This window comes from Arvicanthis niloticus, chromosome 4 (assembly GCF_011762505.2).
Source record: "Arvicanthis niloticus isolate mArvNil1 chromosome 4, mArvNil1.pat.X, whole genome shotgun sequence".
NCBI classification, from domain to species: Eukaryota; Metazoa; Chordata; class Mammalia; order Rodentia; family Muridae; genus Arvicanthis; species Arvicanthis niloticus.
The window spans coordinates 71,155,588-71,175,254 of NC_047661.1; the positions used below are offsets into that span (position 1 = coordinate 71,155,588).

General features: G+C 41.5%; 2 protein-coding genes, 1 non-coding gene and 1 pseudogene across 3 annotated transcripts; 2 read left to right on the top strand and 2 right to left on the bottom strand.

Annotated features, from left to right (window-relative positions):
• The first annotated feature begins 819 nt into the window (after positions 1-819).
• LOC117707827 (late cornified envelope protein 3A-like) lies at positions 820-2,049 on the top strand. The gene is made up of 2 exons (XM_034501370.2): positions 820-913; positions 1,530-2,049. The coding sequence occupies exon 2, from the start codon at positions 1,550-1,552 to the stop codon at positions 1,844-1,846; it is 297 nt and encodes a 98-aa protein (XP_034357261.1). The 5' UTR covers positions 820-913; positions 1,530-1,549; the 3' UTR covers positions 1,847-2,049.
• Positions 2,050-5,545: 3,496 nt separating this feature from the next.
• On the bottom strand, positions 5,546-5,648 carry LOC117707935 (U6 spliceosomal RNA). The gene has a single exon (XR_004606680.1). It is a non-coding gene; the product is annotated as a U6 spliceosomal RNA (small nuclear RNA).
• Positions 5,649-10,310: 4,662 nt separating this feature from the next.
• Positions 10,311-11,491, top strand: LOC117707787 (late cornified envelope protein 3A-like). Its single transcript, XM_034501306.2, has 2 exons — positions 10,311-10,354; positions 10,973-11,491. The coding sequence occupies exon 2, from the start codon at positions 10,990-10,992 to the stop codon at positions 11,284-11,286; it is 297 nt and encodes a 98-aa protein (XP_034357197.1). The 5' UTR covers positions 10,311-10,354; positions 10,973-10,989; the 3' UTR covers positions 11,287-11,491.
• Positions 11,492-14,902: 3,411 nt separating this feature from the next.
• LOC117707947 (U6 spliceosomal RNA) lies at positions 14,903-15,003 on the bottom strand (annotated as a pseudogene).
• Positions 15,004-19,667: the final 4,664 nt, after the last annotated feature.

The window sequence follows — 19,667 nt, forward strand, 5'->3', positions numbered from 1 at the left end:
AGTTACAGAAAATATAAAGTTATAAGACAAGGACAGTGGCCTGTAGAGCCTTCCAGAAGCTGACTGATCATAAAAGATAAAAGGTATACAAAGACATCCTTAGAAAAACAGAGATATGTCCAAATGAATTATGGAGGAACATCTTGTGTTCCTCCAAACCCTTTCCCCCTCCTTTTTGAGGTCTTCTCAAGGTCCAAGAAACTAAACTTTAAGTTTAACTTGATACTATGCTAACTTAGATAAGCTTCCACCTGCAGAAACTGCCCTCTGCCCCCTCGACCAGAACAGCCTGCTGATATAAAACAACCAATCATGTATACCCACATAAAAATCTCTTAATTCCCCCACCCCTTGCCTATAAAAAGTCCTAATCCTGTGAGTCCCTCTATCCCCTATGTGAGATATAGAGATATAGACTGGCCCAGAGCTCTGATATTACACTGCCTCATGTGTTTACAGCAAGCTGGTCTCTTGTGAGTTTTTGGGTGAGCTGTCCTGAGACTTGAATGAGAATCTCCCTTTAAATTTTTTTCAATACAATATTCTCCAAGGCATGTGACCCAAAAGAGGAAAAAAGAAGATGAGGTAGAAAAAAGGGAGGAAGGGTAGAAGGAAGGCAGAGCAGTTTCCTGGAGAACTCATCGGGACGGATATGAACAATCCTTGTTCCTTGTTCCTGGTTCAGTCCTTAGTTGGACGTTATGGACCTACCAGAAAAAAAAAAAAAAAAAAAAAAAAAAAAAAAAAAAAAAAAAAAAAAAAACACTGAACATGTGTCTAGGTAACACCTCTGGTTGTGAAAGCAGAAGCATACGCAGGTGACATCATCAACTGCACAGTATAAAAGAGCTCCTGCCATGGGCTCCTTTGCCACAGCATCTATAGACACGGACTTCTGTCTCCTTTGAATCCAGTGAGTATCCAGCAGGGGTGGGCCTTGGAATAAGAAATAGGAAGGGAACGTTAAGATCACAGTAGAGGAGAGAGATGATAAGATCTTTCATTAAAACCAAGATAAAGTGCAATAGGGAAAAAATCAATTTCTAGCATTCAATTTAAAAACAGTGAGGTTATAGTATATAGTATATAGTATATAGTATATAGTATATAGTATATAGTATATAGTATATAGTATATAGTATATAGTATATAGGTAGAATGTAGGGTGTTGACAAGAATTTTACAATCTACAAAAGCCACAGGCTCATCATCCACTTCCCACACCTCATGTCCTTTCCTTTCAGATAATCACATGTATTCTATGACACCCTTTCTCCAGATTGATTTTTTTCCCAAACACAGGCACCTGCTTGATATTCTTCAAATATACAAAAAGCCAGGTTACCAGACAAACTCAGCCTGTACTTCTAGTGCCTGGGTAGTGAACAGAGCAGGAGGTACCTGGCACTATCCAGTGAATTCCATCCACATCAGCTTTCCTCAGGTCTTGAAGCACAAGAAAGAAATTACCAGAGATGAGGAAACACTACACTGTAGATTACTAACAGTTGTTTTCTTTCCATAACCAGGCCAACCGACTCCTGCCAAGATGTCCTGCCAGCAGAGCCAGAAGCAGTGCCAGCCTCCTCCCAAGTGCCCCTCCCCAAAGTGTTCTCCAAAGTGTCCCCCAAAGAGCACAGCACAGTGTCTGCCTGCAGCCTCTTCCTGCTGTGCTACAAGCTCTGGAGGCTGCAGTGTCCCCAGCTCTGAGGGAGGCTGCTGCCTGAGCCACCACAGGCGCAGGTCCCACAGATGCAGGCGCAGGAGCTCCAGTTCCTGTGACCGTGGCAGTGGTCAGCAGTCTGGGGGCTCAGGCTGTGGCCACAGTTCTGGGGGATGCTGCTAACCTGAAGCATGATCCTGAGACAAGAGTCTAGAAGAAACAAACATCCTAGAGGTCGAGGAAAGCCCAGGCTGTCTTGTCATGTCTGATCCTGTACACCATTCTCTGCTTGGCTGATGGCTAGGGCCCTTGTTCCCAAGCTTCCTGTGAAATGCAAGTGCCCATCCTTGGTTCTGACCAAGAATAAAACGTCTAGTCCCATCACACTTGTGTGTCACTGTCATTATTCCGTTCCCTCCACATATGGCAGGTATGTGCCCCTCCTCTCTAACTCTCAATTCCAGCACTACATAAATCTAGAGCATAAATAAAATCATAGCTCCACACCAGAAAAAATTTAGAGGTCTATCATAAATATTAATGTTCACATTGGTTGAAGCAGCAGGGGAGGAAATGGACAGGACTAAGAAGGAATGGTATGTCCTATGACATATGTAGTATATATTCATCTCACAGTAGAACCCAAGACTACTGGGAGGAGCTACTGTTTGTTTTGATGAGTGATTTCTAGCATCTAATTAAGAAACACTGACTTTGCAGTTAGGTAAATACTCAAATAGAGTAGCCTGTTCTTTTCAGTAGGGATGTTGTAGCTTTCTGGGGAGTGTCTAGAAAACCCATAGACAATTTTGGCTGTAAACAAAAATGGGCTTTGGGTCAGGAAATGCAAATTAAAACCACCATTAGCTCCCATTTCACTGAGGTCATTATGGCAACAATCAAGAAAATAAATGATAACATATCAGGCAAGGTTGTGGAGCAGAGTAGCTATGATGGAAATAGAAATGAGTTTAAAGCCACTGTGCAAGTCAGAATGTAAATTCCTCAACAATCAAAAACAGAGCCCCCATTAACTCAGCTCTACTGCTTCTGGACACATACACAGAGGAAATCTTATCCAACCTCAGAGATACTTATACATCCATGTTTATTGCTTATCTATTGACAATAGCAAGGCAATGGAGCCATCCTAGATGCCCAACAGAAGAATAGATAACTAAAAAATATAACATGTTTCACAATGGAATTTTACTCAAATGTAAAGAAGACTGAAATTGTGAAATCTGCAAGAAAATACATGGATCATATGAAGTGAGGTCACCCAAACTCAGAAAGACAAATTTGCATCTCTCTCGTATGAAGATACTTTGAATCTTTGTGTGTATGTTTTTAAATGAAAGGATTGTGGTAGGTTTAGATTATGAAGTTAGATGGAGATGATGAAATAAGAACAAGACTTGGTAGGCAAGGCGGGCAAGAAAAGGAGACAACATAAAAGTGGAAAGGAAAGTAGGGAGGTGGGGAGGACAAGAGAGGAGCAGGTGTTAAGGAGAGAAGGAACGAGATCGAGGTTTGGTGGTTTTTCATAATTTAACATAAACATTTGTATGCTAATAAAAATTTTTAATTAAAATAATTTTGTGCTTATGATGAATGTTGCTGGCATTTTTGTGGGTAGAAGCCAGGATAGCCCTAAATATCCTTCAAATATCAGGCTAGACCCTACAGCAAGGAATTTCCATCCCAGAATACCAGTAACACAAAGACTGAAAAAATAAGAAAGTCAGTAAGGAAGTAAATGATGGTATAGGAAGTACAGACACAACAAAAGTCTAACAGAGAGATCAGGAGAGAAAAGTAAGTTAAAACAGAGTCAATCAAGAGGACAGAGGGAGCTGATGATTTAGGAAACAAGGAAGAGACAGGTGTGGATAACAAGCATTAGAACAAGGGGCAAGGGAAACAGAGAAATACTGACTGGTCAGATTATGGATTTATTTAACTGTCTGATCAGTAGCTCACTAGAGCTTATCATATGAGGAATTTCTAATAAATATACACTTGATTTTGTAAGTAATCTGTAAAATCGCTTCTCTGAAAGGCCATATATCTTACCATAGAGAAACTGCTTTGTTCCAGGACCCAGAATGCACATGTTATAAATCCCTGCTCTTGGCCACTTTGGCACTTGACTCTCCCTTGAGATTTTTCAAGAGCTCTGCAGAAACAATGATCTTTTATTTAGCCTCTGTCAAGTTATTCTTTTTCTTATATTTAAATTTCTTATATTCAGAACTAATATCCTATTATATGACTCAAACCCAATTTTAATAATCTGGGTCCCACATTCAGAACCTAGAATGTAAGACTTAATATCCCTCTAGACTGTCATCATATCCTCCACTTGTCTCATCTACCTGCCAGACTCTAAACATTATTACTGTGCAAGTGCAGTCCACCAAACCCAGAAAGAGGTTTATCAAACTTAGAAACCAAGGCTGGAAAATATCTGATGATCTTCATTCCAAGATCCAAGGACTCATGGGTGGGTTTTTTTTTTTTTTTTTTTTGAGTCTTTATAATTTAATGAAGAAAATGGTTTGCAAAGAGTCATATGAGATACCCTTGTCCAGGTCCATGTAGGACCCACACTCTGGAACAACCCAACTCCCTAAATTGGGACCCTAAGCTTTTATGATTAAATCTATGACCACAAGATGATCATGACTCACTAATGGAAAAACTGTTGGGTATCCCTTCATCATGGGCCTGAATGATGTCAAGTTATTAATAAAACATGACCCAAAAGCAGGTCAGGATGATAAGTTGGTCTGGGAGCTGCCACCATGTATATATTGTCTTGCTTTGTGGACTAACAGCCATGAACACAAAACCAGTAGACATCCAGAATCACCAGAAAGGGGAAAAGACCCTTTCCCACTGTGTGGATTAGTGGCTGTAATTAATGTTCCATGTGTCTGCCTAAGGATCAGAAGAAAATGTACCTCCAGTGTTAACTGGAAAAATTGACAAAGCTAATTTAAATGCACCTTGTGACAACACCTTGTCTGACTACATTATGTCAACAGCACTGTCAGGTGTACACAAATCACTGCTACATTTATTTGTTATTAATCAGCTGATTACCTCTTTGTATCCCAACCCAGATGAGTTACCTCCTTCTATGACCTAGGTCTGAAGCTAGGTCTGTACATCTCTAGCTTAGAGATGTACAAAGTTGTAGACCCATAAGTTGTTCAGGAGATGTTGTTTGAGTCTTTATCTGACATCTGAACTAAGCTGTGCTTTCACCACACAGTAGCCTTGTCTCTCCTGGAACACCCATACCTTAAAACAGTCATCACCTATAGAGATCAGGATGCAAAGCCAGGAATACTGGCCTCCTGAATCAGCATTTTCACTGAGAGCATTATTCTTCTGTTACTATACATAAAAGTTTACTTTCAGATAAGAGCACTGTGTGCACAGTCTGCTCTCTAGTGACCTCCCTGCTTCCTGGATTACATTACTCTCACTCACTCAGAACCAGCTACCTCCCTCCTTTGGTAGGGGAGAGTTCCTCATCCTACTGTTCCTTCTGCATTCCCAACACTGTCATCTCTGATAGGCTGCTGACCTCATCTCGGGCACTCCCAAGTGACATTAAATGACAATATCCCAACACATAGGACAACAAAGTACTGATATCTTTGAACTCTTGCCTAAACATGATTACTCCTCGGGTGTTCATATGTGAGCTTGTCATTTTATACAGTGACTTATTTAACTGACTGTCCCATTACACAGCAAGTTATCCAACCAGGACTATGCCTTATGCACTTGTGGGTAGATGTTTTTATCACTTCAGAGTTTAAATGTCTGTCACAGTTATCAGGTCTGTAATATCAGTTTGATTTCTGTTTAAATAAGCAATAGTACATGAATTTGAATGTCATTCTTGCAAAGAGGCTATGCTACTCTTCACTGACCATTCCAATTTTAGCATATGTGCTAGCAAAAGCACGCATTATTTTAAAATAACTAAAGAAAATTAAGGCCAGAAAGTTGGCACAACAATTTAAGAGCACTAGCTGCTCTTGGAGAATATCCAGAATTGGTTTCCAGCATCCACATGAAGTATCACAATTATCTGTAGATGCAATTCCAGGGGGATTTGACATCCTCTTTTTGCCTAGATATACACTGAATACAAGTGGAAAACAGAGAGACATATGTACAAGTAAAACTTCAATATACATTTTTAAATTAAATAAACAAGAAAAAGTCATTTTCAAAGAAAAGGGAAGAGGAGAAAGGAAAAAACCCTCAGTGAGGTTAAGAAGCAAGAACTTGGAAGGCTTTAGAGTACTTCAGATATGGGCACCAATAGCAGATCAAAGTAATGATTCTCCCAAAGTTCCTCTTTGCAAACTAATATTTACTGGGCTTTAAAAGCAGCTGGATCATCACAATGCCCACCCAGCATAGGTGATGACTCATGAAAGCTGTAGATCTATGCTGTTTAGGGTCTAATATTAGACCTAGAATGTAGTTCAAACAAGAACACAATGGCAATTTACCAGAGGAAGGAGATGTCAACATAGATGAAGGAATATTTTACAAGACCATTCCTAAAGGAAGAGCTACAGGAAGTCAAAGGCTGCAGAGGGAAGACAAGATCTCTCCTCTCCTCTCTCCTCTCCTCTCCTCTCCCTCTCCCTCTCCCTCTCCCTCTCTCCCTCTCTCCTCCCTCTCTCCTCCCTCTCTCCTCCCTCTCTCCTCCCTCTCTCCCTCTCTCCCTCTCTCCCTCTCTCCCTCTCTCCTCCCTCTCTCCTCCCTCTCTCCCTCTCTCCCCACCTCCCCCCCTCCCCCCCTCCCCCCCTACCCCCTCCCCCCTCCCCCCCTCCCCCCTCCCCCCTCCCCCCCTCCCCCCTCCCCCCCCCTCCCCCCTCTCCCCCCTCTCTCCCCTCTCTCCCCTCCCCCCCCTCCCCCCCCTCCCCCCCTCCCCCCTCTCTCCCCTCTCTCCCCTCTCTCCCCTCTCCCCCCTCTCCCCCCTCTCGCCCCTCTCCCCCCTCTCTCCCCTCTCCCCTCTCCCCTCTCCCCTCTCCCCTCTCCCCTCTCCCCTCTCCCCTCTCTCTCTCCCCTCTCCCCTCTCCCCTCTCTCTCCCCTCCTCTCCTCCCCTCTCCTCCCCTCTCCCCCCCTCTCCCCCCCTCTCCCCCCCTCTCCCCCCCTCTCCCCCCTCTCCCCCCCTCTCCTCCCCTCCTCTCTCTCCCCTCTCTCTCCCCTCTCTCTCCCCTCTCTCTCCCCTCTCTCTCCCCTCTCCCCTCTCCCCTCTCTCTCCCCCCCCTCTCCCCCCCTCTCCCCCCCTCTCCCCCCCTCTCCCCCCCTCTCCCCCCCTCTCCCCCCCTCCTCTCTCTCCCCTCTCTCTCCCCTCTCTCTCCCCTCTCTCTCCCCTCTCTCTCCCCTCTCTCTCCCCTCTCTCCACCCTCTCCCCCCCTCCCCCCCCCCCTCCCCCCTCCCCCCTCCCCCCCTCCCCCCCTCCCCCCTCCCCCCCTCCCCCTCTCCCCCCCTCTCCCCCCCTCTCCCCCCCCTCTCCCCCCCCTCTCCCCCCCTCTCCCCCTCTACCCCCCTCTCCCCCCCCTCCCCCCTCTCCCCTCTCTCTCCCCTCTCTCTCCCCTCTCTCTCTCCCCTCTCCCCTCTCCCCTCTCCCCTCTCCCCTCTCCCCTCTCCCCTCTCCCCTCTCCCCTCTCCCCTCTCCCCTCTCCCCTCTCCCCTCCCCTCCCCTCCCCTCCCCTCCCCTCCCCTCCCCCCTCCCCTCCCCTCCCCTCCTCTCCCCTCCCCTCCCCTCCCCTCCTCTCCTCTCCTCTCCTCTCTTCTCCACTCCTCTCCTCTCCTCTCCTCTCTTCTCCACTCCTCTCCTCTCCTCTCCTCTCTTCTCCACTCCTTTTCTCTTCTGTTTTTCTTTTACTCCTCAAGGGCTGGGTTCCCAATTATCAGTAGTCATCTCTAAACACATGCAAATCAAGGCAACTGAAATTCGAGTCAGTAGGTTGAGTGTGTGTATGTGAATGTGTGTTGAGGGTGGGTATATGAATATATGAATACAAAGGGGTCATGAATTTAAGAGAAGATGGTCATGGAGACCATCTTCTCCAAAAGAGGACTTGGAAGCGGGTATAGAAAGGATACAAATGTAACACACTGTTCCCAGTTGTGTTGTTTGGTTTATCTTTGTTCATTGGTTCCCAGTAACTTAAGATTTTACCCACCTGATCAAAAATGGTGCCTGTCCTTGCTTCTGACTAATTACAAAACAGGTAAAATCAGTGTTTCACATCTTCCAAGCAACTGAAGTGTCAGGATTTTTTTTTTTTTTTTTTTTTTTTTTTTTTTTTGCAGCATAATTAAGAGAACTGTGAGCACCAGCTCTAGACAACATAATCCTAGTTATCTTGTTTTATATAAACTCCCCTTGTCCCCAGATACAATCACAGTGTCATGCATGCTGCCTGGCTCATGAGGCATGCTCTGTCAAATGTATTTAACTTAAAATATGAATAGATGAATGGCTTATGTGAGAGAATTTCCAACAAGAAGGACATGTACAACATCTAGAAAGCTGGAGGCCTTCAAGAAAATGGGGATTGCTCAAGACAAATACAGAAATCTGGAGTCTTAGCACTTTCAGGCTGCAGTAACAGATGACATCGAAACAGCTAAGACTTATTTCTCACAACATTCTTATAATTCAAATATTCTCCTATGGTTTACTCTTCTAATACCACAAAATTAGAGGTTAGGGTTTCCACTCGAGTTTGAGAGAAAGCAAATATTCATTCTACTACAGGAGCTCAAACTATAAACACTAATCCTATGGAAGAGGATGGAAGTTCTCTCACACCAGAATCTTAGACTAGAAAGCAGATAGGTCGTGTATGCAGCTCAGAATTCCCTGAACATAGCTACTAATTAGAATATGCCCTTCTTCTAATTCTGCATTCCCCGAGGCCTGGCACCCTCAGCAAAGCAAGGGAATGAGAAGCCAAGTGTTGCCCATTCCACATCGATCCACCTCATTTCCATGTGGTAGGCCAGGTAGATACCTATTACTCTTCCTTGTGAGCACCTTCTCCCAGCATGATAAGGTTTATGGGCATCAAACAATGTTAGTGAAATGACCATTGAGAAAGAAACAATGGGTGGGGGGATTCCTCATTCTCCAATTAGCATACTTGGCTGTTCTTTCCTTTAATAAGGATATATATTACTGTGCATGTCTCTGAAGCAAAAGCAAATGATGTTGGTGCCAAAGAAGAGGACCTTAAATTGGAGACAGAGACAGAGAAAGAGAGAGAGAGAGATAGAAGCAGGGGGAGAGGGAGAGGGAGAGAGGGAGATCCTATTAAGAAATATTTTTTTCTAACAGCAAGCAGTCATTTAGTCTCTGATTGTCACAGTAGAATAAGATAATGTGAAAATCTTACATATAGGGCATCTCACATATAACCCTCTACATTTTATAAATGGTTACAACCTGTCATAAACAATCTAGGAACACTTGTCTCTGTTTTAAAATATAAACATATTGCATAAATTAAAATATAATTTAAACAAATTATTAAATTTTGATCATGTTCTGGTTTTGTTTCTCTTTAATTTGGTTTTGTGTGGGAGTGTCTGTGTGTATGCCTATGTGCCACATATGTGTTTTGTGCCCCAAGAGATCACAGTAGCCAGAGTTGCAAACAATTGTGAATGTCCATGTGGTTGTGGGAACCAAACCTAGGTCATCAGCAAGAGCTACAAGTGCTCTTAACTTATAAGCCATCTCTCCAGCACTATTGGTCAGGCTTTTGGTAGCTATTTTTTTTTTCATTAAAATTGTAAGTAACAAATGGTAAACTCTAGAAAAGGTTGCAGGCTGTTAAAGTAGATCAGTCTCATATATTATAAATTCTACTGAGTTGTTCTCATCAAACAACCATCAACTCAGTACAACCTCCCTATTTACCAGAAACGCTATGATGAGATTTCTGAGTTCCCTGAGTTCTCCCTAGGGATTCCTACCATCTAGACAAGGTCGTGGGTCTACTTTGACATTTTTTACCTACTCTTCTGATCATCAGAGTTCAAGAGTATAGTCACCGGCTACAACCAGATATGGCAAGATATTCTGGTTACATATAAGGTGAAGCAAGGTTCACACCAAAGATCATGCACTAAAGTCTGATGACATAGCACATAGGTGGATTACACCATTTGCCATGTGATATGTTAGTCTGTACTTACAACTTTGTATATTAATATTTTCACATCTTTCCTAATATATCATAATATATCTAAGAATAAAAAACACCACAACAACCTATGTTATGGCTTCCCAGCAAAGACACAGGCACAGAGCTTGTATTTAAGAATATAAACAGGGTAAATATGGTAAAGGTGGCAGAAGATGAGCCTCACCTCTTCCCCTTTCTAGGCAGGTATGAGTGAGAAGTCAAACAGAGAGACATCACATCTTCCAGGTTCTCTACCGATGGTAATTGTAGTAGGAACATGGAAAGATGATGAATGGATGGTCCTGGCTCTGTCAACTCCTCTATTGTGAAAGCAGCAGCATGCTTGGGCTGTGCATCACACACCTGCCAAGGATAAAAGGACTGCTTCCCTGGACCATTCACCCACAGCCTTTTCAGCACAGCCTTCTTCCCCTGCCTTTGCTGTACCTGGTGAGTACTTAACTAGGGACTGGGCCTTGACTAAGAGTGTGTAAAGATAACAAGCTGGATTTGACTGAGGTGAAAGAAGCAGAACTGTCTAGAAGAGACAGCAGGAATTGGACCTACCAGGGGCCAAGAGACAGGGAAGAAAACACAGAGAGAAGCCTCTGTAGATATATCAGGACCTGTAATAAATCAGGGTCCTGGATCTCAGCATTGCCTCCACTCTGGTGGGGATCTGAATCAGTTCAGAGGTTTCTCCAAGAGTCATTTTCCCATTAACTGTATTTGCTACAGTTCAGCAGAGAGCTACTTAGAAGTATCTACATCACTTCCTGCAAACAGAAAAAATGCAAGACAATGTCTTGCAAGTAGGGGAGATCAATTACCCTTTTCCTTTATAAAGCTCATTGCTATCAGTGCACTTACTGGGGGTGCATGCTGATCTATCCGATAGTCATAAGAATGCTATATTCAAGTGGATTTGTGCCTACATGTCTCTGTTTATTTAATAGAGATCTTGGCTGTGAAAGCAGATTGGTCATGGAAGGTATGTGTTTGGTAGGTTAAGTCAGTAGACATTCACCAGAAGCTTCTCCCTATAATGTTTCTATTATACTCTTCTAGGTCAAGTTCCTGCCAAGATGTCCTGCCAGCAGAGACAGAAGCAGTGCCAACCTCCTCCCAAGTGCCCCTCCCCAAAGTGTTCTCCAAAGTGTCCCCCAAAGAGCACAGCACAGTGTCTGCCTGCAGCCTCTTCCTGCTGTGCTACAAGCTCTGGAGGCTGCAGTGTCCCCAGCTCTGAGGGAGGCTGCTGCCTGAGCCACCACAGGCGCAGGTCCCACAGATGCAGGCGCAGGAGCTCCAGTTCCTGTGACCGTGGCAGTGGTCAGCAGTCTGGGGGCTCAGGCTGTGGCCACAGTTCTGGGGGCCGCTGCTAACCTGGATCATGATGCTGAGACAAGAGAGATTTCTAGAGGAATCATGAATCCCAGGTTCAATGAAAGCCCAGCTAGTCTTGTCATGTCTGATTCTGGAGACCCTTCTCTACTTGTCTGATGGCCAGGGCCTTTGTTCCCACCCTTCCTATGGAATTCCAGTGTCCATCCCTGATTCTGACCAAGAATAAATCCTTTATCCCTATTACTCTGGTGTGTCATTGTCATTGTTTCTGTTCCTCCACATATGGCAGGTATGTGCTCCTCCCATCTAATTCTCAATTCCAGTACTATACACATCCAAAGCATAAAAACACCCTAGCTCTATACAAGGAAAATTTAGAGGTCTGTCAGAAATGTTAATATTAACTTGGGTGTAAGAAGCAGGGGATAAAATGGACATAACTGGCATCTCTAACAAGAAATGGTATGTCCTATGACACGTGGAGTATATATTTATCTCACAGTAGAACCCTAAGACTACCTTGCTGAGCTACTGTCTACGTTGATGAGTGATTTCTAGCTTGTAATTAGTAAACACTAACTTGGTTAGTATTCCAATAGAGTAACTGTTCTTTTAAAGTAGGGATGTTGTGGCTTTCTGAGGGGTGTGTAGAAATACCCAGAGACAAGTTTGGCCATAAAAAATAGGCTTCAAGTCAAGAAAATGCAAACTAAAACCACCATTAGATTCCATTTAACCTAAGACATGACTACAATGAAGAAAATAGATGATAATATATCAGGCAGGTTGTGGGGAAGAGTAACTGTGGTGAAAATATAAATGAAGGAAGCCAATGTTGAACTCAGAATGTAAGTTCTTCAACAATCAAAACCAGAACCACCATGTGACTCAATTATACTGCTTCTGGGCACATACACAGAGAATTTTTTATCCAACTACAGAGATCCAAGCTTATTGCTTATGTGTTTGCAATTGCAAGGAAATGGAGCCATCATAGATACCCATCAAAAGAAGAATGGATAATTAAAAATGTAACATGTTTCACGATGGTGTTTTACTTACCTGTAAAAAAGACTAAATTATGAAACCTCCAAGAAAATAAATGGTTGTAATATATCATGGGAAGTAAGATCACCCAGATTCAGAAAGACAAATTCTGCATATCTCTCATATGGAGATACTTTTAATGTTTGTGTGTATGTTTTTAAAAGAAAGGAGTGTGGTAGGTTTAGACTATGAGACTTGATCAAGATCATGAAATAAGAACAAGAGATGGTAGAAAAGGGGAGAAACAAAAGAAACACAACATGAAAGTAGAAAGGAAAGTAGGGAGTTGAGGGGGACAAGAGAAGAGCAGGTGGCAGGGAGAGGAGGAAAGAGAACAAGATTTTGTTGATTTATTTATAATTAAATAAAATCCATTGTAATTGTTATCCATTGCTAATATAAATTTTTAATTACAATAACTTTGTGCTTATGATGAATGTTGTTAGCATTTTTGAGGGTAGAATCCAGGGGTAACCCTAAGCATTCTACAAGTTATAAGCGAGCCCCTACATCAAGGAATAACCATTCCATGTTACTAGTAATTCAAAGAGTGAAAGACTTCCAAAATCAGTAAAGAAGTAAAGTAAGATGGTATAGAAAGTACAGACACATCAAAACTCTAGCAGAGAGGTCAAGAGAGGACATTAAGTTAAAGCAGAGTAAGTCAAGAGGACAGAGGGAGCTGATGATTTAGAAAATAAGACAGTAACAGGTGTGAATAACAGGCAGTTAGAACAAGGGGAGGGGAACAGAGAATACTGGTCAGATTATGGATTTATTTAGCTGTCTGTTTAATAGTTCACTAGAGGTTATCATGTGAGGAACTCCTAAGAGATAGACACTCACTTCTGTAAGTAACCTGTAAGCTCATTTTTCTGAAGGACCACACATCTTACAGTGGAGAAACTGCTTTGTCCCAGGATGCAGAATGCACAGCTTATAAATCCCTGCTCTTGGCCACTTGGCAGGTGACACTTCCTTGAGACTTTTCAAGAGCTCTAAAGAAACAATCAACTTTTATTTAGCCTCTGTGAAGTTAATTTTTATTCTTATATTTAATTTTAATATTCAGAATTAGTATCCTAATATATGACTCAAACCCACCTTAAATAATATAGTTATCACATTTGGAACCTAGAATGTTGGTTCCCCCATTTGTCTCATTTACCAACAAGACTCTAAACATTATTACTGTGAAAAATAGCAGTCCACTAAACCCAGGAAAATATAGAGGTTTATTGAATTTTAAAACCAAGGCTGAAAAATATCTGATTATTTTCATCCCAAGATCCAAGGATTCAGGGTTTTTTATAATCTTTATAATTTAAGGATGAAAATAATTTCTAAGGAATGGCATGAGATACCCTGGCTAGCTCCAGGTGGTACTCACTTTCTAGAACAACCCAACTCCCTAAAGTGGGACCCTCAGCTTTCATGATTAAATCTATGACCACAAGATGATCATGACTCACTAATGGAAAAACTGTTGGGTATCCCTTCATCATGGGCCTGAATGATGTCAAGTTATTAATAAAATGACCCCAAGCAGTTCAGGATGATAAGTTGGGCTGGGAGCTGTCACCATGTATATATTGTCTTGCTTTGTGGAGCAAGAACCCTGAATCCAGAACCAGTGGACACCCAGAATTACCAGAAAGGGGGAAAAAAATAACTGTGTGGATTAGTGGTTGTAATTAATGTTCCATGTGTCTGGCTAAGGATCAGAAGAAAATGTATCTCCAGTGTTAACTGCAAACTTTGACAAAGCTAATTTAAATGCATCTTGCATGGTGTGACTACATTATGTCAACAGCACTGTTAGGTGTACACAAATCACTGCTACATTTATTTGTTATTAATGAGCTGATTCCCTCTCTGTAATCCAACCCAAATGAGTTGCCTCCTTCTATGACCTAGGTCTGTACAAAGTTGTTCAGGAGATTTTGTTTGAGTCTTCATCTAACATCTGAACTAAGCTGTGCTTTTACCACACAATAGCCTTGTCTCTCCTGGAACACCCATACCATAAGGCAGCCATCAGCCAAAGAGATCAGGATGCAAAGCCAGGAATACTGGGATCCTGAATCAGCATTTTTACTGAGAGTATTATTCTGCTCTTACTGTATATGAAATTTTGCTCATAGATATGAGTTCCATGTGCACTATCTGCTCTCTAGAGACCTCTCTTCTCTGGGTTTCATTCATTACTTTCACTCAACCAGAACCAACTACCCTCCCCCCTTTGGTGGGTGGAGTTCTTCATCCCAGTGTTCCTTCTGCATTCCTAATACTGTCATCTCTGACAAGCTGTTGACCTCATCCCAGGCACTCCCAAGTGACATTAAATGACAACATCCCAACACATGTGGAAACAAAAAACTGATACATGTGAACTCTTGCCTAAACCTGATTACTCCTCAGGTATTCATCGGTGAGGTGGTGAGGTTGTCACTAGATACAGTGACTTGATTACCTGTCTGTCCCGTTACCCAGGAAGTTATCCAACTACAACTATGCCATATGCATTTGTGGTTACATGTGTTTATCACTTCATGGGTTAAATGTCTATCACAGTTATCTGGTCTGTAATATCAGTTTGACTTCTATTTTAATATGGAACAATACACAAATTTGCATGTCATCCTTGCAGGGGAGCTATGGTAATCTCTGTATCATTCAAGTTTTAGCATATGTGCTGCCAAAAGAAAGTATTATTTTTAAATCACTAAAGAAAATCAAGGCCAGAAAGATGGGACAATAGTTTCAGAGCATCAGCTGCTCTTCCAGATGATCGAGGTTTTGTTTTTAGCATCCACATGGTGCATCACAATTATCTATAGATGCAATTCCAAGGGATTTGACATCCTCTTTTGCCAAGATATACACTGAATACAAGTGGTAAACAGAAAGACATATGTACAAGTAAAACTTCAATACACATAAAAATTTAAAGAAAATAAACAAGAAAAAAGTAGTTTTCAAAGAAAAGGAAAGAGGAGAAAGGAAAGAATCCCTCAATGAGGTTAAGAAGCAAGAACTTAGAAGGCTTTAGAGTACTTCTCAGGGAATTTTTATGTTTCTTTCTTCTTTCCCTCTTCCAATAGACCTTGAGCCTATGAACAAGAAACACATGATCTGATGATAAGGTCTGTGGTCTTGGACTCTGACTACTGAATCTTTCCCCAAGATGTTTTATGTAGATACTTTTAGTGCTTCGTATCAGTCACTAAGGTGTCCTAGTGCCAGCTCCAGGCAAAAGTCCTTGGGTCTCTGAGTGTGGCAAACATGTGAGGTAGAGGTAAAAGGTTTGGGGGAGGAAGGCAGGAGTGGTGATGAGAAAGCAGCCAGCTCCTGACTGCCTGGAGACTAATACCAAGGGAGACTTTGTCTGTGGACTAGAGAACAGTACACCAATTCTACAACTCTGATTGTTTCTCTTCCTTTCATATGATTTGTTGGGGAGAAAAAGAAAATTTTTCCTTACTTCAGATATGGACACCAATAGCAGATCAAAGTAATGATTCTCCCAAAGTTCCTCTTTGCAAACTAATATTTACTGGGCTTTAAAAGCAGCTGGATCATCACAATGCCCACCCAGCATAGGTGATGACTCAAGAAAGCTGTATCCCTGAAACTCCTTGTGTGACTTGCAGACAGCTCCAATGGCTGTCAAGTCTCATTCTCAGGAATCATTACCACATATGTAAATCTTGGAGAGGGGTTTTTGGGAATTCAAGAGTTTCTTGGCCCTTTTGAGTTGTTTATTTCCTGAGTTTTGAGCCTAAAAGGGAGCTATAAAATAGTACTTGTACATGATGTTGGGAGGTTCCCAGTTGTGTTGTTTTGGTTTAACTTTGTTTGTTCATTTGTTTCCATTCATGCTTACCCTGCACCTTAGCTGCATAGTGATTTAATCTGTTTCTAAGTGTCATCGCCCACTAGCAGCAGACCCAAATAACAGGAGCTCAGCTCAAGGTGCATAGCCACAGAAGAGTGATTAGATTTCAGTCTCTCACAGAAGTTCATGAAAACTGCTTGTTTGAGGAGTGATAAAAAGTTTAGAGACACAGTTCTTTCCAGTGTTAATTTCTCTCTCTCTGTCTCTATCTATCTATCTATCTATCTATCTATCTATCTATCTATCTTAGCATAAATCTGATGAATAATGCCAACAAAGAATGTTTCCCTAAAGAAATCTGAAAAATATACATTCTGAAAGAATCATAGCCAGCCCACCTATGCCAAACAAGACTGACAGGCCTTGCCCTTCTCCCCTGTTCCCATTGCCTTGCTAAAACCCATTAGATTATTTTTAAAACTAGCCACCATTCACTTACTTAGCCACTTCCTCTTCCTAAGACTGATTTCTGTGGTCTAGTTATCAAAGTTTAAAGAACAACAATCAAGCACCCCCTTTTGACTGCCCTAATTAAGGTTTTCAATCAAAATTAAATCTCTTATTCTAACACTGGGTTTCGCCATTTAACTTTTAAAACTTTCATTTGCCTATGGACCACAAATCTCTATTTTATATCCAGAGGCAACCTTTGTCACCACCCCACAGCCCCTGCCCAGGACAAACTTTCTCTTTCCCTTTCCCCTTAGCCTCTATCTTCTGTCTTTGTCTCATATTCCTTGACCTTTGTCTCTCTGGGGCAAATAAATCTCCTTTGTCCTGAGAACTTGGTCTTCTGTTGTCTTGAACAATACCATTCCCTACAACTAATATATTAAAAAGGAGGAAATTATCAGACCAACAACCTAACTTCTATCATTAAGACACTGAAGAAAGAAAAGTAAACAAAGCTCAATAATTGAAAGAAAGAAAGAAAGAAAGAAAGAAAGAAAGAAAGAAAGAAAGGAAGGAAGGGTGGTATTCTATATTCTCTAGAAGAGAGAAATATAATATATATCCCTAATGTTAATACTTAGACATAAAAAGAATATTAAATCAACCTGAATAACTCTACAAAGCAAGATGATGAAAGAATTACCCAGGTAATTCCGCACCTCATCATTGAACAGTTTTTTAGAAACAGCTTTTTAAAACTTTTTGAATTTTTATTTTACATGTTAAGAGTGTTTGGTCTGCATGTATGTCTCTTCACCAATTACATGCTTGGTGCCCACAGAGGCCAAACAAGGGTATAATATACTATGGAACAAGATTTACGAGCTGTTGAGAGCCATCATGTAGGTGCTGGGAATAACAACCAACGTCTTCTGAAAGAGCAGCCAGAGCTCTTAACCACTGAACCATTCCTCTAGCTCTCCTTTTAGGAAGAATTTTTACTTACTGGAGTTTTCAAAATAGGCTAAGTGAAAAAGACCAGAACAATGGGCTCTTGTTCTTGAATTGCTTTAACCACGTAGTGTCTTGTGAGGCAATAGAAAACTGGAAATGCAGGTGATAGTGGGTATGGATTTTCTTCCAACAGTAGAAGAGTTCCAATAGAAGTCTTACAAAACTAGTGACGATAATTGTATCTTTCGAATATCCTAAGTCTACCAAACTGCACACCTTACAAAGGTGGATATTCTAACAAAAAAGGAAATGTCGTATTCTATACTATGTAGAAGAGTTAAAAATTATATATAACTCAAATGTCAACTAATAGAACATAGAAAGAATATTAAAATAACATAATAACTCTATAAAGCAAGACAATGAAAGTATTGCGCAGGTAATTTCATCTCCACATTGATCATCTTTTAAAAAATAGCTTTTGAAAACTTTTTTATTTTCTACTTTACCTGTATGGGTATTTGGCCTGAATGTGTCTCTTCACCACTTACATGCTTGGTGCCATAGAGGCCAGAAGAGGCTGTCATACACTATGGAACATGATATACATGTTATTGAGAGCCACCATGTGGGTAATGGGAATGAAAACACTTCTTCAGAAAGAACAGCAAGAAATCTAAAACACTAAGCCATCTTTCTAGCTCACATTTTAGGAAGAATTTTTATTAAATGACTTCTTGAGGTTTTAAAAATAAGCTAAGTGAAAAAGACCAGAACAAGAGGCTCTTGTTCTTGAATTGTGTCAGTTAAATACTGTCTGGAGGGGCAATAGGGAATTGGAATGCAGGTGATAGTGCCTATGGATATTGTTCCAACAGTAATAGAGGTGTTTAAAAAAATAGTAGTGGTAATTGTATCCTTGGAATAGCCCAAGTCTACCAAACTACACACCTTGCAGAGATAGATTTTCTGACTTGTAATGACAGTCATGGTATGTATTATGCAACTCTCCTCTGGGTTTGCCTAAGTGTGACTCAAATCAGTGTCATTATGATAATAAGAAAACCTTGAATTGGTAATTAGTTCTTCTCAACTGGGAGGAAAGAGTCACCACTGACTTAGAAGTTTTATGATCTAAATGGAATCCATCAAGGAGGTAAGCCTGAAAGGCTACAGGCCTGTATCATAGCACCTGTGGGCATTAGTAAGCCCAGGACTCCTCACTAAACCATCCTTCTGGACCAGCTGCTGCTTTCTGTGGATAGCAGGATGCTCATTCTCCCTGAGATGCACTTGTCCCATCTGGAACCCTGCAATGCAGTCCTCATATCCTTTGCTTTGCCAGGGCAGGACAGTTTCTTCTCTGGTATAAAAGACTCCATAGGCAGGTAGAGATGGAGCATCTGAAAGTACAACAGAAGATGGCTTGCATTTCATGAGGAGATTCTTGGCTGATAGTTTCTGAAGGTTTTGATGTGAAGCTTGCCCAAAATGGCAGAGGTTACTTTACAAGGTTGGTTTCCAATAACTTAAGATTTTAACCACCTGATCAAAAATGGTGTTTGTCCTTGCTTCTGAAGAATTACAAATCAGGTGAAATCAGTGTTTCACTTCTACCAAGCATCTGAGGCTCCAAAATTTTTATATCACAATCAAGAGAACTATGAGCCCCAGCTCTGATAACAAAATCCTTATTCTCTCACTGTTTGTCCTATATAAGCTCCCCTTGATTCCCAGATGCATTCGCAGTGGGAATTCATGCTGCCTGGTTCATGCCACATGCTTCATCAAATATGTTTAACTTAAAATACAGAGAAATGAAAAGCTTCCATGAGATGAACGTCTATTAAGGAGAGCATGTACAACATCTAGAAAACTGGAGGCCTTCAAGAAAAGGGGAGTTCCTCAAGACAGTGACATACAGCAAACTGGAGGAATTCATAGCTCTCTCAGGCTCCTGTAACAATTTACATCAAAACAGATAAGATGTGGTTCTCACACATTCTTATACCTCAAATGTTCTCCTAGGGTTTCCTCTTCTAATGGCATGAAATTAGGATTAGGGTTTCCACATGAGTTTGAGGTAAATCAACTATTCTTTCTATGACAGGGGCTCAGGCTAAACAG

Bases quoted from the DNA above. Each gene is read 5' to 3' on its own strand.
- LOC117707827 (XM_034501370.2), top strand. From the start codon at position 1,550: ATGTCCTGCCAGCAGAGCCAGAAGCAGTGCCAGCCTCCTCCCAAGTGC.
- LOC117707787 (XM_034501306.2), top strand. From the start codon at position 10,990: ATGTCCTGCCAGCAGAGACAGAAGCAGTGCCAACCTCCTCCCAAGTGC.